This window comes from Saccharomyces kudriavzevii (assembly GCF_947243775.1).
Source record: "Saccharomyces kudriavzevii IFO 1802 strain IFO1802 genome assembly, chromosome: 15".
Taxonomy (NCBI): Eukaryota; Fungi; Ascomycota; class Saccharomycetes; order Saccharomycetales; family Saccharomycetaceae; genus Saccharomyces; species Saccharomyces kudriavzevii.
The window spans coordinates 541,209-556,343 of NC_079286.1; the positions used below are offsets into that span (position 1 = coordinate 541,209).

At 38.5% G+C, this 15,135-nt stretch overlaps 7 protein-coding genes and 1 non-coding gene across 8 annotated transcripts; 3 read left to right on the top strand and 5 right to left on the bottom strand.

The window, feature by feature from the left end:
• Nucleotides 1-209: 209 nt before the first annotated feature.
• On the bottom strand, nucleotides 210-926 carry IAH1 (isoamyl acetate-hydrolyzing esterase; the record flags this gene model as incomplete). Its single annotated transcript, XM_056231304.1, has 1 exon — nucleotides 210-926. One exon carries the CDS (start codon nucleotides 924-926, stop codon nucleotides 210-212), a length of 717 nt encoding a protein of 238 aa, XP_056085136.1.
• Nucleotides 927-1,413: 487 nt separating this feature from the next.
• Nucleotides 1,414-4,470, top strand: RGA1 (GTPase-activating protein RGA1; the record flags this gene model as incomplete). The annotated part of the gene is made up of 1 exon (XM_056231305.1): nucleotides 1,414-4,470. The coding sequence occupies one exon, from the start codon at nucleotides 1,414-1,416 to the stop codon at nucleotides 4,468-4,470; it is 3,057 nt and encodes a 1,018-aa protein (XP_056085137.1).
• A 232-nt stretch (nucleotides 4,471-4,702) lies between these two features.
• Nucleotides 4,703-6,418, bottom strand: ADE2 (phosphoribosylaminoimidazole carboxylase ADE2; the record flags this gene model as incomplete). The annotated part of the gene is made up of 1 exon (XM_056231306.1): nucleotides 4,703-6,418. The coding sequence occupies one exon, from the start codon at nucleotides 6,416-6,418 to the stop codon at nucleotides 4,703-4,705; it is 1,716 nt and encodes a 571-aa protein (XP_056085138.1).
• A 394-nt stretch (nucleotides 6,419-6,812) lies between these two features.
• AFI1 (Afi1p) lies at nucleotides 6,813-9,515 on the bottom strand (the record flags this gene model as incomplete). Its single annotated transcript, XM_056231307.1, has 1 exon — nucleotides 6,813-9,515. One exon carries the CDS (start codon nucleotides 9,513-9,515, stop codon nucleotides 6,813-6,815), a length of 2,703 nt encoding a protein of 900 aa, XP_056085139.1.
• Nucleotides 9,516-9,865: 350 nt separating this feature from the next.
• On the bottom strand, nucleotides 9,866-10,744 carry ORT1 (Ort1p; the record flags this gene model as incomplete). The annotated part of the gene is made up of 1 exon (XM_056231308.1): nucleotides 9,866-10,744. One exon carries the CDS (start codon nucleotides 10,742-10,744, stop codon nucleotides 9,866-9,868), a length of 879 nt encoding a protein of 292 aa, XP_056085140.1.
• Nucleotides 10,745-12,118: 1,374 nt separating this feature from the next.
• On the top strand, nucleotides 12,119-12,190 carry Skdi_15.trna14D. The gene has a single exon. It is a non-coding gene; the product is annotated as a tRNA-Asp (tRNA).
• Nucleotides 12,191-12,311: 121 nt separating this feature from the next.
• SKDI15G2790 (putative haloacid dehalogenase-like hydrolase) lies at nucleotides 12,312-12,968 on the bottom strand (the record flags this gene model as incomplete). Its single annotated transcript, XM_056231309.1, has 1 exon — nucleotides 12,312-12,968. One exon carries the CDS (start codon nucleotides 12,966-12,968, stop codon nucleotides 12,312-12,314), a length of 657 nt encoding a protein of 218 aa, XP_056085141.1.
• Nucleotides 12,969-13,320: 352 nt separating this feature from the next.
• VPS17 (retromer subunit VPS17) lies at nucleotides 13,321-14,958 on the top strand (the record flags this gene model as incomplete). The annotated part of the gene is made up of 1 exon (XM_056231310.1): nucleotides 13,321-14,958. One exon carries the CDS (start codon nucleotides 13,321-13,323, stop codon nucleotides 14,956-14,958), a length of 1,638 nt encoding a protein of 545 aa, XP_056085142.1.
• Nucleotides 14,959-15,135: the final 177 nt, after the last annotated feature.

Genomic DNA, 15,135 nt, shown 5'->3' on the forward strand with positions numbered 1-15,135 from the left:
TTTACGTTTCTCCTCTACGTATATGATATGTTTGATTACTTAAAACTGCTGTTGAACAGAGATATATCTTGATAATAGGGTCTTTATCTACTAGAACAAGGAAACCTTTTTCACTATTGTTTTTTTAAGGAAAAATCCCGTATGTGAAAAATTATATAAAGGGTATAAAGTCAAGGAAAAATAAGTACATACGTAAAAGATTATTGTCTTCAAAGCATTATATTGGAGCCGTCATCTAATACATCCCTCCAATCTTTTAGTTTGTATTCCATGTTTTGTGGATGATACTGTGGGTAGAATGCCTTGATTGCTTTCATTAGTTCGTCATGAAAGACTTCGTACCCTTCTCCAGAAAAGTGCAGTCCATCTGTCAGCAGCTTTTTCCAGGAATCGCCACTTTTCTCTCGGAATGCCTTATTCAAGTTCACAAAAGGAACTTTTTCCTCACTGGCTAGCTTTGCTAAGGCATCTGAGTAAATGGCAAAATTCTTGTTGGTACGCAGATGCCCGAGAGCCACTTCTTCAGGCCTTGCTCTGTCCCACTTCTCTCTATCTATTAATCCTGGGCCTACTATAATAGGTCGAATTTGCTGCGCTTTCATTGCAAACACCATTCGACGTATGTTGTCGACAAATTCAGGGAGAGAAATGCTTTGAGGGCCGGCTGAGCATGCGTCATTAGCGCCAAAAAAAATGGTGGCCATGACAACGTTAGATTCATTTTCTAAGATTTCAGGAAGAACCTTCAACGCCCATCTAGAGGTGTATCCTTTGAACCCTCTTTGGAGGATATCCATTTTTCTCGTATACTCGTTAACTAATGCAGCTCCGAGAGCATACTGATCTTCTTCATCTTCATTTGGTCTAGTATTGAACGCAAATTCAGTGATAGAATCTCCAAATATCAGGAACTTCTTGTAATCCATGCTTGTTTACAATAAAACACCCGATACTCTCAAGGCTACTACTTCGTTTCAAACTGTGCAATTATATAGGAAAGGTGTAAAGTAAAGTGCCCTTATTATTGCGCGCTTTATGCCGTATTAGGAAAAAGTGAAAAAAAAAAAGGCAGTTCTCGAGTAAAGATTTGACATCACCAACGTGTATTTTCCTCTATTGATCTTCCTTGAGACAGTATTAGCCAAGTGGCTAGAGTCATTGAACATTTTTTCAAGAATAGTGCCGCTTAAACAGACGGAACTTCTCCATCGAATAGGGTGTTTTGAGAACTGTTCAGTCAACATTCTTGATTAATTCCCAGTTGCTTAAAATAGAAAAAAAACTGATCGTATCATCAAGTTTCAAAGAGACAGAAAATCACTCCGCATTTGACATCTACTGTTATATCAGCTTTGTCAACAGGATACTAATAGCGGATCAAAGCAGGAGAGGTGGAAAAAGCAGCGTAGTCAAATGGCATCAACTGTGCCCAACGAACAACTTCCATCGTGTGTACGGTGCAAAGATTTTATTACCACGGGACACGCGTATGAGCTGGGTTGTGATAGATGGCACACGCACTGTTTTTCATGTTATAAATGTGAGAAACCATTAAGTTGTGAATCTGATTTTTTGGTTCTAGGAACTGGAGCCTTGATCTGTTTTGATTGTTCCGACTCCTGTAAAAGTTGTGGTAAAAAGATTGACGATCTGGCCATTATACTATCTTCTTCAAATGAAGCTTATTGTTCAGATTGTTTCAAATGTTGTAAGTGTGGTGAAAATATTGCTGATTTGAGATATGCGAAAACTAAGCGAGGCTTATTCTGTTTAAATTGCCACGAGAAGTTATTGGCTAAAAGAAAGTATTATGAAGAGAAAAAAAGACGACTGAAAAAAAATTTACCCAGTCTACCTACTCCTGTAGTTGATAGCGAGCCCATTGATATCACATCAGTTACGGAAGCAGTGCTGGAAAGGTCATCCAGTAGACCTGCCTCTTCAGTTCAGATATGTTTAGGATCTGAATCTCTCAAGGATACAAAAACTAATTCGAGTGATATCATTCCACATTTTATCACAGGCTATGATGATAGCGACGATAATTCAGGGAGTTCAAAATTCGGTTCCAACGTTTCTATAGACATCATAGGGCCAGAAGAAGGTACTACGGAGCACACAAAAGATGACGAAGACGAAGAATTGAAGGTACACTCTACAAATACGCCGCTTGATGTACCATTGGACTCTATTCCAGGTAGTAGAGTTTTTCTGGACAATAAGGAACCCCCGAGCCGTTCAAAGAGTTTGTTAAACAAAACACCATTGAGAAATTCATCCGGTCAGTACGTTGCAAAATCCCCAAGCTCTTACAGGCAGGGTATAATAGTTAATAATAGCTTTGAAGAGAATAGCCAACTTGACGCTCCAAACGACGGTTCTCGAAGCGCAAGCGAAATGTTAAACTCGGTATTGCACAGTCCAGTTTCTGTTAATATGAAATCTTCGAAGGGGCAAGATTTTGGTCTTTCCAATACCGGTTCAATGTCCCATATCTCTCCGTCACTGTCAATGAGCGGATTGAATTACATTATCGAAGAAACAGACCATCTTCGAGCACCTGCTGTTGAAGTTGTAAAAAGTAGCAAAATTGTCAGTGATTCAGCTGCTGCTCAGCAGGGGCAGCAAGAGAGTTCTTTCTCCTCAAGCAATATTGGGAAAAGCAAAAAAATTTCAAGATCATTGTCACGAAGATCTAAAGATTTGATGACTAATTTAAAGTCAAAGGCTACAATCAAACAGGATAGTAGCGCTAAGCTTTCACCAGCTTCGAAACTGGCGTCGAGAGGGTCACAAGATTTAGTTAAAGATTTTGATTCACATCCTGGTTTGGGCACACCAAGTTCCAACAGTAATTCTCTAGACATTCCAATAAAGGGCCAGAAAAGCCTGAATTTCAAACAGTTTACAGATAATTGTGTTTCCAGTATTAGCAATGAGAAGCAGCGGGGAATTGACGAGCTAGCTGATTTTGTCATAAAATCACCATCACCAATCGGTCATCAATTACAATCTCCTTCTACACCAAGTAATGTATCCATGTATCGGACTCCACCTCTGGATAATTCACTGAAATTTGATAGGATGAACGGATCTTCATATAGTCAACAAAATCATAGTTTACCCAGTTGGCAAAATACTCCAAAGACTCAATTGGAGAGTAGCAATCATGTCGAGGAACGAAAGGAGACTACTTATGAAAATGGTAAATTCAAAAATAAGTCGTCCCTTGATAAAGAAATTTCTACTGCTGAGTTACACCTGAAAAAATTGAAGATAAATTTGAAGGAACTTAAATCTCAAAGAGAGGAGTTAGAAAAAGAGATCGATGAAATGAATTTCACAAAAGAAACGCTACGCCAGCATATTGAGACTTATAGCATTGAAAAAAATAAACTATACCTCGGCTCAAAAGATTTTTCAGGCAATTCTCTCACAATGAGGGATGCCAATTTGGACGAGTCACCGCCTGTCAAGCACGTTGCCACCACAACTTCTGTAGCCAGAAGTTCTGTTAAGCCAAAATTTTGGAAGTTCTTTTCCTCTACTAAGCCACAAACCGAGCAATCCATACAAGGCTCAAGTGCAGGTAATATAAACTCCATCGTGAAAAGCGCACCAGTTTTGCATTCAGTTCCTTTGACTACCAGTAACTCTGGTCGAGTAGAAATTTCCCCACCTGTATTACAAAATCCTAATGAATTTAGTGATGTAAAATTGGTTCCCATTGAAAGTGACGGGAATATGGGGCAAAGTAAAGATACCGACGATTATTCGGATGGAATTAACTTGTACGGTTCTAGTTTGGTTGCCAGGTGTAACTATGAAGGTAATGAAATACCGTTGATTCTGTCTGTGTGCATAGATTTTATTGAATCAGACGAGGAAAATATGAGATCGGAGGGTATATATAGAAAGTCAGGTTCCCAGCTAGTCATTGAAGAGATAGAGCGACAAATTTCTACGTGGCAAGGACAGCAAAATTCAGAAATTCCAGATATTCTAACACATCAAGATCTGAATGCCGTCACTGGTGTTTTAAAGAGATACTTGAGAAAGCTTCCTAATCCGGTCTTCACGTTTCAGGTTTATGAACCTCTGATGAATCTGGTAAAGTCAAAAAAGATGATGGAAGCTTTACCATTTGTGGGAGGAAAACTGTCTTTCGAAGCAAGGAGCTCGGATATTTATGTGTCAAGTAAGAGCGCTCTGGGGAACATATTAGAATGCTTGCCAAAGGAACATTATAGGGTGTTGAGGGTTTTGAGTGAGCATATAGAAAAGGTTACAAAATACAGCAGTTGGAATCGCATGACACTTTATAATTTGGCCCTAGTTTTTGCTCCGGGTTTAATTCGCGATTTTAGTGGGGAAAAGGATATTATCGATATGAAAGAGAGAAATTATATCGTGGCCTTTATTTTTGGGAACTATAAAGATGTTCTGACGTGGCCCTCAGCCACGCGTTGAGCCGAATTTTGAATTTTAGGTCTCTGACCTGCGCAGGTACTTTTTATTGTCTTTTCTGGGGACGTATGTATACTAAATATCATTATGCATGAAAAATTTTCGAAGGAGAGGTCAACGAGTTTTGATCCTCTTTTTGGGTTCATGAAATAATAGGAATGAGAAAGGGTTCAATAAGCATGTACATATCGCTTTTTGACCAATTATTGGCCAAGTTTATCTATATATTTGTATATTATTTGCTTTCTAAATAAGCTTCGTAACCGATGGTTTCTAATTTTTGTGCTTTAGCGAGAACTTCTTCCTCTTGCTTCAATAGAAAATTTTCCATTCTTGTAGTATACTTTGAATCATAAGCACCAAGCAATCTGACGGCCAATAATGCGGCATTTGTACTATTGTTAATGGCAACAGTGGCTACTGGAACACCTCTAGGCATTTGCACGATTGAATGTAAAGAATCTACACCATCTAGACAAGAACCTTTAACAGGTACACCGATGACAGGCAGTGGTGTCATTGCCGCCACCATGCCCGGTAAATGGGCTGCACCACCGGCACCTGCGATAATTGTCTTGATACCGCGCTGACCTGCTGAAATGGCATATGCTGACATTCTATGTGGAGTTCTATGAGCGGAGACTATTGTCACCTCAAATGGAACACCAAAATCTTCCAAAACCGTACATGCGGCAGACATCACTGGCAAATCAGAGTCTGATCCCATTATAATACCAACCAATGGTTTGGTCATTGCCTCTAAATCCAACTTTTGAGCAACAGAAATTTTGATTGGGATATCGGTTCTGCCTGTGATGTAATTCAGTCTTTGTTCACATTCGTCCATACTTGAAGATATGATATTTATATGACCCACTTTTCTGTTGGGTTTGGACTCTTTACCGTATAAATATACCGACGAGCCTGGAGTAGCCAAAGCTCTTTTGCATGTTTCTAGTTCTTTATCTTTCGTTTGCTTATCTCCAAGAACATTCAGCATTATGGCGTTTGTTGTGATGGTAGAAAAAGATGTAAAATTCTTTGGCATCGGCAAATCTAAGATTGACCTTAAATGAGCTTCGAATTGGGAGGTAACACAGGCATCAATTGTGTAATGCCCAGAGTTGTGGGGTCTTGGAGCAATTTCGTTAATTAGCAATTCTCCAGTTTCTAGGTAGAACATTTCTACACCAAATATACCGCAACCGGGGAAAGATTTGATTGCGTTTTCAGCCAATAACTTTGCCTTAAGCTGAACGGAATCTGGGACTCTGGCTGGTGCGTAACATAGGTCACAAATATTGTCTTTGTGAATGGTTTCTACAATCGGGTATGAAAACACCAAACCATCGACAGATCTTACAATCATGACTGCTAATTCTTTAGTAAATGGTGCCCATTTTTCAGCATACAAAGGGCGATTCTTCAATGCTTCCAAAGCTTCCGAAATTGTGTCCTTATTCTTAACAACAAAGTTGCCTCTCCCATCGTACGCTAAAGTTCTCGATTTGAGAACAAATGGGAAGCCGAAATCATTTCCAACTTTCAATAGTGACGTTTCACTAGGTTGTTCCACAGGAACGCTTTTCGTGACAGCGATACCATTTTTGATTAGATGCTCTTTTTGAATGTATTTGTCTTGTATCAACCCAATTGTTTCTGGAGAAGGGTAAATTTTCAATTTGGGGTGTTTGACCTGAAGATTCTTCAATGTTGGAACGTCAACATGCTCAATCTCAATAGTCAATACATCACATTTTCCAGCTAATTTTTCGATATCAAGAGGATTTGAGAAGGAGCCGTTGACGTGCTCATTGGAGTTGGTTATTTGCTTCGCAGGAGAATTTTCAGCATCCAATATGACCGTCTTGATGTTGAGCCTGTTAGCGGCTTCAACAATCATGCGCCCTAATTGTCCGCCACCTAATATACCAACTGTTCTAGAATCCATGTTTATTATATCTAACAATGCTCACTCTTGTTTGATTGCTTATTACGATTTCTTTTGAAGAATAATGGAAAAAAAAAAATTATTTTTCAATTTATACATGAAATACTATGTAATTATGTCGATCTGATCCTTAATAAGTGGCTAGCAAGAGTCAGTTATTGGCTATTACCCGGCTTCTAGCCCAGCGAGAGAAGTCATTCTGTAAAAATAACCATATTAGATGTGGTTCTGTAGTTATAGGATCTAAGATAAATGTACTAATCTATAATGCTATGCTAGTTGATCTTAAATAAATCGAAATGCAAAGATAATAACGGTGAAAGAAAAAAGAAGAGAAAAAAAAGGCTAATATATAGCCCATGCTCTATTGTGTATTAATCACAATGTGATGGATTCAGTCATTTTTTCGAGGAGACCCCATTGTGTCATCTACAGATTCTGGCTGTTCGCTGATTTTTTTCAGATTATTTGACATTTCAGTTCTTTTTAGCGACAAAGATACCGATGCGGTGGCGAGGCATGGTGAGGGTATGATAGAGGATGCGTTGCTTGGATTTGTGCCACCGGAGTCCTTTTTTCTGTCAAAAACATGTATTTTCAATTCCTCATAGGCCTCTCGAAATTGGTCGTGGAGGTATTTTCCCAATAGGACTCTACCTATAGGATGACATTCTAATTTATAAAGTAAATTTACGATGGCCTGACTGATTTTGAATGCTCTTCGTTCTAACAGGGGAGAGGCCTTCAATTTAGGGGTGATGATTGAAGATGCATTTGTAAATTCAGATTGCCCAGAGTTTCTAAAGCCCTGTCCATTACTTCCCGATATTCTTACGGTATGGTGTGCGCTCATTTGTAAAAACTGCCTAAACGAATATGACTGAGCTATTCTAGACAAGTAGGTCCTTTTCCTGGTCAGAGACTTCGTGGAAGGTAACCTTTGTCTGCAATCCCTTGCAGTAAATGTAAGGAAAAGGGCTAGGATATCAAAGCTGTAAACTTGGGTGAAGAGATCTATCGAAGACAATAAAACACCGTGGGTGTCTCTTTCTATGCCCATATAGCTGTTGTAGTTATTAAATCCCCGATGAACTTCTTTTTCAAAACTCCACTTAGAAAAATTATTTGTCTCTGATTCAGCCGATGGTAATATTATAGATGGAGAATAGTTTAGGCAAGCGTTTAAGAATTTCTCAACGTTTGTCTTACTTATAGATATCATGCGAAACAGCTCTTTAACAATGTCTAGTATCTGACTAAGTCGAGAATACGTCTGCTCTGTGGAAAATAACAGACCTGCGTTTCCCAGGCTAAAGAGACAATTATCTAAGTTGGATAGTAATTCAATACTATGCAATGTGAAATAATCGAAGAACTCCGGGAAGATGAAAAAGTCCTTATAGAACATGATATATTCATCTTTTAGCGCTATATCGGATGATATTTCTCGCCTTTTCAAAATGCCAATAAGATTTTCCAGTTGAAGTACATTCAACCTTCTCAATACACCCATCATGGTATCACTATCATGATATTCATCAACAAGAAGAGAAAAGAGCTTCCGGCCTAATCTAAACTGATTTTCAGCAACTACGTAAGATGAAAAATGAGGTCTATTGAATATTTTTTTGAGGGCATTGGATCCGTTCTTTATTTCTACCCTTGTGTCTAATTTTTCGGTTCCATTATTTTTATAGAGTATGTCCTCATCCATATTATAGTAATAGTCCCAAATATCTAACTGATACTGAAAAACCGGATTGGCAGTCCCAATAATTGCAGAACATCCGATGGAATTATCACTTGATGTTAAATACGCTCGTAAGCTATCAACGAGAGATATGTCCATATAGGGAAAAATCAACGTTGTATTTCCTTTGAAGTATGATGGTAAGTCGCCAGCATAATTGGCTGTTATATTGGCTAATGATAAAATGAAAGCACAAAGATCTTCTTTGCTCAGTTTAGTTGAGTTGATCGCTAATTTCCATACCTTGGCTTTCGAGCCGGCCTTAGGGAGATACGGAATGAACCTATTCAGAAATTTCAGAACCAATTCATTATAGTCATTCTCAATGTAAATAGGCGCTCTTTTGATCATATCGAACTGCAATGGGATTTTTGAAAAATAGGACGGGAGCGTCTTTGACTTGAATTTCGTAAAGTGGTACTGGATGAATTGGTCGTGGAACGTCACAGTATTACCGTATTTATCTTTAGTTTCAAAGCCATGTATGCGAAATAGTTTCTTTAAAGTGGAATCAGAATCAAAGAATATTTTGGTAAAAACAGATTCGTCATGGATGGAATGTAACACATCTTGTATACTAGTTTTGGAATGTATATTATTAATCAATGAGAGATCGATGCTGTTTAGCATATTAAAGCAGTTAATAAGTATGTCTGTAGCAACATCCTGAGAGGGAGCTTTCATATACAAATCCAACACTAACACAAGAATGTTCTTAAATGCAAAAAATGTTTTTAATGGTGTGCCGATGGCAATCGACTTGATTACAGCCCCTCGATCATTTGTGGCATCCAGGATTGTATTAGCCACATTGATGAAAAATAAAGGCTCATCGTCCGAGACTTTCTGGTTGTCCTGAACTTCCTGCGATTCCAATTCATCATCGTCATCTAGGACAATAGTGTATCTATTGTTCTGTACATTATGATTATTTTCAGCATCGAAATGTATGCTATCACCAACGTTGCTGTCCGGTTGATCACGATGATGCAGATTGAAATTGAAACGAGGGTCTTTCGGTACTGGAAAGAGTTGGTAATTTTGAGTAAACTTATTGCAATAAAGAGTAAACACTGTGATATCTTGTTTACCGGGATTTCGTTCTATACTACTTGGAATCATTAAATTTGCCAAGTTCATGGACACTGACGTATTGTCGTTATGTTCTCCGTGTAAGGACTGCTTAAACCCTGGAATATTTTTCGGATATTGATGCTTCACGATAGGACCCAGCTTGTTATGGAATTCTGCAGATATTATGTAACTAACATTCGGCATCTCGAATGGGGATGATTCATTTTCCATCCCAGGAGAACTTCTAGACTTGCTTACTTCTCTGCGCAACATCCAGTAGCCAAATTATTTGAGTGCTTAAGAATTTGACGATGAATGCTGCCGCGTTTGACCCTGGCTGTGCAGAGTTTATCATTTACTAGAAAAGCGACTGTTACCTGGTCAATTTTTTTTTGTTTACATTCTAATCATTTTTTTTTGCTCTCATTAAATCCGAAGTCCCGACCAGATAATTGCGTTAGAGAACAGTAACATCTACACGAAGACTGAAACGCACTGGCTGAGTAAAGGCCAAAAAAACCACAAAGCATGCTCACCAAAAGCATGCAAACTTCTTGAATAATAAAAGTATTACGAATCGTCTATCAAAATTACGTAGTTGCTTAGCCCGCCCTTCGTTATATTTACAGTGCAGAGAGGGTTTCAAAGATGTAAAAAACGGCAGCGTTGGCCGGTACAGCTCTAAAAAGAGTTATACCTAACCCTCTATAAAATCCTTTTATTCCAAACTTGTTGGAAATCTTTTTCACTGCATTGGTGAGGCTTATATGCTCCGTTTGCATTACTGACTTCACAGTATCTGCAGGGAAAATACTAGCGTTAAATGCCAAACCGGCACTCCCACCACTAACAAGCAATTCCCAGATTTTACTTTCATCTCTTCTTGGGTTTTCAAGAGGATGCCTGTCTTTCAGAGCCTTCTTAACCAATTCATAAGTCGCAAACCAGGCGACACCTCCGAAACTCTCTCGAATAAAGGTACCTGATTGTCCTTGCCACAATCCAGCTAAACCTCTCTCGGCTATAATCGCCTTTATTGTAGGAAGCACCTTTGTATGTCTCACTTCGGTGGCTATACTGTTTAGGTTGGCGACTTGCAACTTACACTTTACTAGCTCTACAGGTGTTAGTACCAGGCTTGCACACGAACCCGCCACTCCACCAGAAATCAGAATCTCTCCTAGTGAGGAAACATTTGTATACTTCTCTAAAAGTTTGGAACATTGATTATATGAAACAAATAAGGTAGCGTTCTCAAGAGATGCCCCAACTAAAGGCGAGGCAATGCCCTGAAAGAATCCTCGTGCTATACCTTCATGCTGGTAAGTGTACTTTATACAAGACCATGTTGTTGGAAATACATTGGATGCTTGTGTTTGTAACCTTACTTTCACTGTATCGAAAGGAAACTCGATTAGTTTACCACATGCACCTGCAATGGAACCATTTACTATATCAAGTACAGCGCTCTCTATCAATCCTTTCTTTTTACTGTCTTCCATTTTTCGTTGGCTTTCCAAAAGTTGAGTTTGTTAGTATGTTGAAAAGGAGTCACATGAGAGGGCGTGCAAGTCTAAGAACTAAGTACGCCCACATGCTACAATGATTTTATACATTTCTGAATAGATCGACACCCAGAGCAGACGCCTTATCTTTTGCGATTGTTCACGCTGCGGCCGCAGCGTGAAAAGCGTGTCACATTTCTCGAAATGGCGGTGAGTCATGATGGGGACACAGATATTCTGAAATAGATTCAGAGCGGTGAGGCCACATCACCATACTTCTTTTGTGACGAGTGGATCCTGTACAAATTCAGTAAAAAGGAAATTAGATACGGCATTTTATGAAGATTGGGCGCGACAACGATCCGAGCAATATAGCGTACTGGATGGAATAGCATTCGTAGGCCAGCAAACTTCGGAGACAATTTTTGATTTCAATGTCTAACAATGACATAATGTTGCGTTCATAGAATATGTAGAAGTTCTCCTCGAGGAAACAGGGATCCACAGAAAGGAACCAACAATCCTCCATAATATTGTAAATCTTCTGATCTTTTGTTTATAGATAGTACTTCATTGGCCATATCATATTATCATCCTTGCGCTCCAGCACCCGTCAATTTACGGTGACAATTGTATCTTATATTTGTCTCATAATTTGCGTTATCTTTTCAAACGCCGTATATAATATTGTTGGAACAATAATCAACTGTCCATCAATTACTAGTACAGCTGATTAATACATTCAATCACGTAACTAGAAGATTATGTAAAATTGTCGATTCCCTTTCGTGGATTCCTAAATCCATGAGGAGAACTTCTAGTATATTTGTTGATAATTAGTAGTATTAATTAAGAATAAAAGCAGAAATCTTTGTTATACTTATATAAGAGAGGTATATAAAACACACGCCGATTGGACATATTAAGTATGTTCAACATAAAAATAAACTAGGGAATTTACTATAAGTTCAATGTAACGACTCATATCATTTATATATAAATTCCAAGTTGATGTTCAATTAATGGATCTTTGTTTTCAGTTAAGCCCACTCTTCGAACAGCTCGTTTAGCATCCCTTCATTCTACTAAAGATACGACATCTGTGTAGCATATACGAAATACCACCTTAGAATACAATCTGAATACCTCAAATAGTAATGATGTTTACTCATGTGAATAATGATGAACCTACTTGTTCCAACATATACATAATATTCTTAATACATTCAACCACGTAACTAGTAATTGATGGACAGTTGATTATTGTTCGAACACTATTAATGGCACCTTCAGTTGAAGATGAAAAAGAAAAACAGAATAATTTAAATGATCCTAGGGGTAGGAGAAATTGAGGAAACTTAACCTCAGTAATCCGTGATAGTTTAATGGTCAGAATGGGCGCTTGTCGCGTGCCAGATCGGGGTTCAATTCCCCGTCGCGGAGATTTTTTAACATCTGGGAGTGAAATATCAAAAAGGTAATTTTTAATTACAGTTCACAAAGCATCTTCAATAATAATAGCGATTGAACTATGTATTTGTTTAAAGTGGAAGGATTTTATTCCCTAAAGAATTTTGTTATTTAAATTTTGAATTAGTTCTATGATTTCAGAGAGGTTCTCCACTGCAAAGTCTACAAGTTCTTTATGTTCGAGCAATAAATGACCATTCACATGATTTTTAAGCAACACCGTCAAGCAACCTGCAGATCTACCAGACTTCATGTCATCATAGGAGTCGCCTACCATGATCATTTCTAATGGTCTTATATTCAGCTTCGAGGCGATGTGCAATAATGGGTCAGGTAGCGGTTTTGTAGGCCTAAAGTCTCTAGTCATTATGTAGTCGAACTTAGAAAACTCTGATTGAATGAACCTTGCGACGAAAGTCTCTACCGGAGCGCCAACATTTCTGGTGCATATATTCTTGCTGATACTATTCGAGGTCAAATAGCTCATTATGTCAACCAAACCAGGCTGTGGTTGCATGTCCTTCATGGCTTTTGCTTCAACTAATTCTATTTTATCATGTGCTTCTTTTCTTTCTTTTTCTGAAGGCAACGTATCAATGAAATGAAGGATATCAATCGATTTGTCATGCAATCCTATGGCGTTTCTCATCGCTGGAAACATCCAGGGCTGGGGTAGACACAATGTACCGTCCATATCAAATACCACTGCTTTGATGTGCTTTAATCCTCTTAGTCCTTGAAACTTAGTCATTGTTTTATGATGCCCTTGGAGAGGCTTATAAACGTATTAACTTTAACTGGCTGTCTAACTAATTAGCGTCAGCAGCATCTAACACCAAATGTCATGGATTGAAACACCCTGATATTTCGCCATAGGAAATGTATGACCTTTTTATTTTCTCGTTTTCTTTACACTTTTTCTTTTACTCGCGTTCAAAGCCTGATTTTAGAGAAAGGGGACGTTTTCAAGAGTAATTGAAAGAGCCAGTAACACCCACTTTGCTGTGGGATCCATTTAACGTCAAGATACTTGGACTCAAAGATCAAACTACGTTTTGACTCTCTCCGCATACTTGATTGAAATCTTCCCTTTACTCTGAACTATGGCATCGGCTGTGCCTTATGATCCGTATGATGATCTGGATAATAATCCATTTGCTGAACCGCAGGAAGATTCTGAACCAATTGCAACAAACACAGATGGATCTTCTTCTATGGTAAAAGAGCAAATAAATGCCGAGGAAGCCATCGGTTCTGATCAAGCTATCAGTACGGTAAATAGTGCTCAAAACGAAAATGCAACACAGTCAAAAACATCAAGTGAGCAGAGTGGAAATAAACAGTTAGCTCAACCTCTAGAACGTGATGTGCTTCCTGAAAGAAGCGATGAAAAAAAGAAGTATAGTTTACTTGTTAAAGTAGTAGGATTGGAACGATTTGGATCTACAGCAGGCAAAAAAGAAAATCCAACTATTGTATTTGACTGCTCAACAAATCTGCCTACATTTCGCAAACAACAGTACAAGAATGTAAAGAAATCATATGAAGAATTTAACCAGTTGTTTAAGTATCTAAATGCCGCTATTCAAGAATCTTTTGTTCCTACTCTTCCCCCTGCCTTTACAACATTCGGAATTAATAGCGAAGAGGATAGGATAAAAGTTACACGAAATTTTCAACTTTGGTTCAACAGGGTTTCACGAGACCCTCTGATTATTCGAAATGAAGAAGTGGCTTTTTTCATCGAGAGCGATTTTAATACATACACTCCCATCAGCAAGTCCAAATTACTTGCGTCGGGGTTGAAAAGAAAAACTTTGAAGCAACTGGCAATTCCTTATGACGAAGTTACAGAACTGGCAGAATTTCGGCCATTAGTCAAGTCTATATATGTTGTTTCTCAGAATTTGCAAGAAAAGCTGCTAAAGGTTTCGAGAAACCGTAGAATGATGGTTCAAGAAGAAAACGCATTTGGTCAGGACTTCGTTAATCTAGATGATCACAATAAACTATACAAAAGATACGGGAAAATTTTGACTGCTGTGGGAGACATTGACAGCATTATAGCCACCATGGATATGGCGACATTATACGATGGTTTAGAATGGGTTATTAGAGATACTTATGTCGTGAAGGAAGCATTGACTAACAGACATTTTATCATGCGAAACCTAATTCAAGCACAACAGAACTCCAAGGCAAAACAGGAACAAGCACGCAGGTTCAGATCGAGAAGGGATATCAATCCTATGAAAATCGATGAAGCATTACGTCAGTTGAAAACCGCTACCAAGAGCGAACAAGTTTTGACTTTAAAGCTTCAGCGAATTACACTTAACATGGTTATTGAGAGAAAGCAGTGGCTTACTTGGTATGAAGAATGGATAAGAAATTCAATCAAAGAATTCACATTAAGAAAAATAGAATACGAAAGGAAGAAGCTAACGTTGTTAGAACGAGTTCGCTCTGATATTAGAAAGGCTGACGAAAACGGTGGCTTATCGCGTCTGGGTCGCCACGCCGTCTCAGTCAGCAACACCGATACTTCTCAAACTGTCAAGGGTGATAGTTGGACCGGAGAAAATAACCGCAAAAGTCAAATTCCAATCAACAAGATTACTCACACTGAATTTGACGACGAACTGTTCACTGAAGACGATGGGTGCACCTCCCAAGATTCTGATACTACCTCGCTGAATGCTCGCCATGCTGCTTCCCTTTTGGGTATGTCTACGAAATAGTGTGTATAAGTGAGTATAGAAACTTCATACTTTTCGGTGAAGTGTGCCTTTCCTTACCGGTCTCAACACCGGGTAAAGAGTCGTGCTGCAATTTTAAAATTTTTTTCAAATCTCACCTAGGAAAAAAATTTTCTTGTCAACTTCCTTTACTTAACTTCAATTGCATGCTTAAATCGT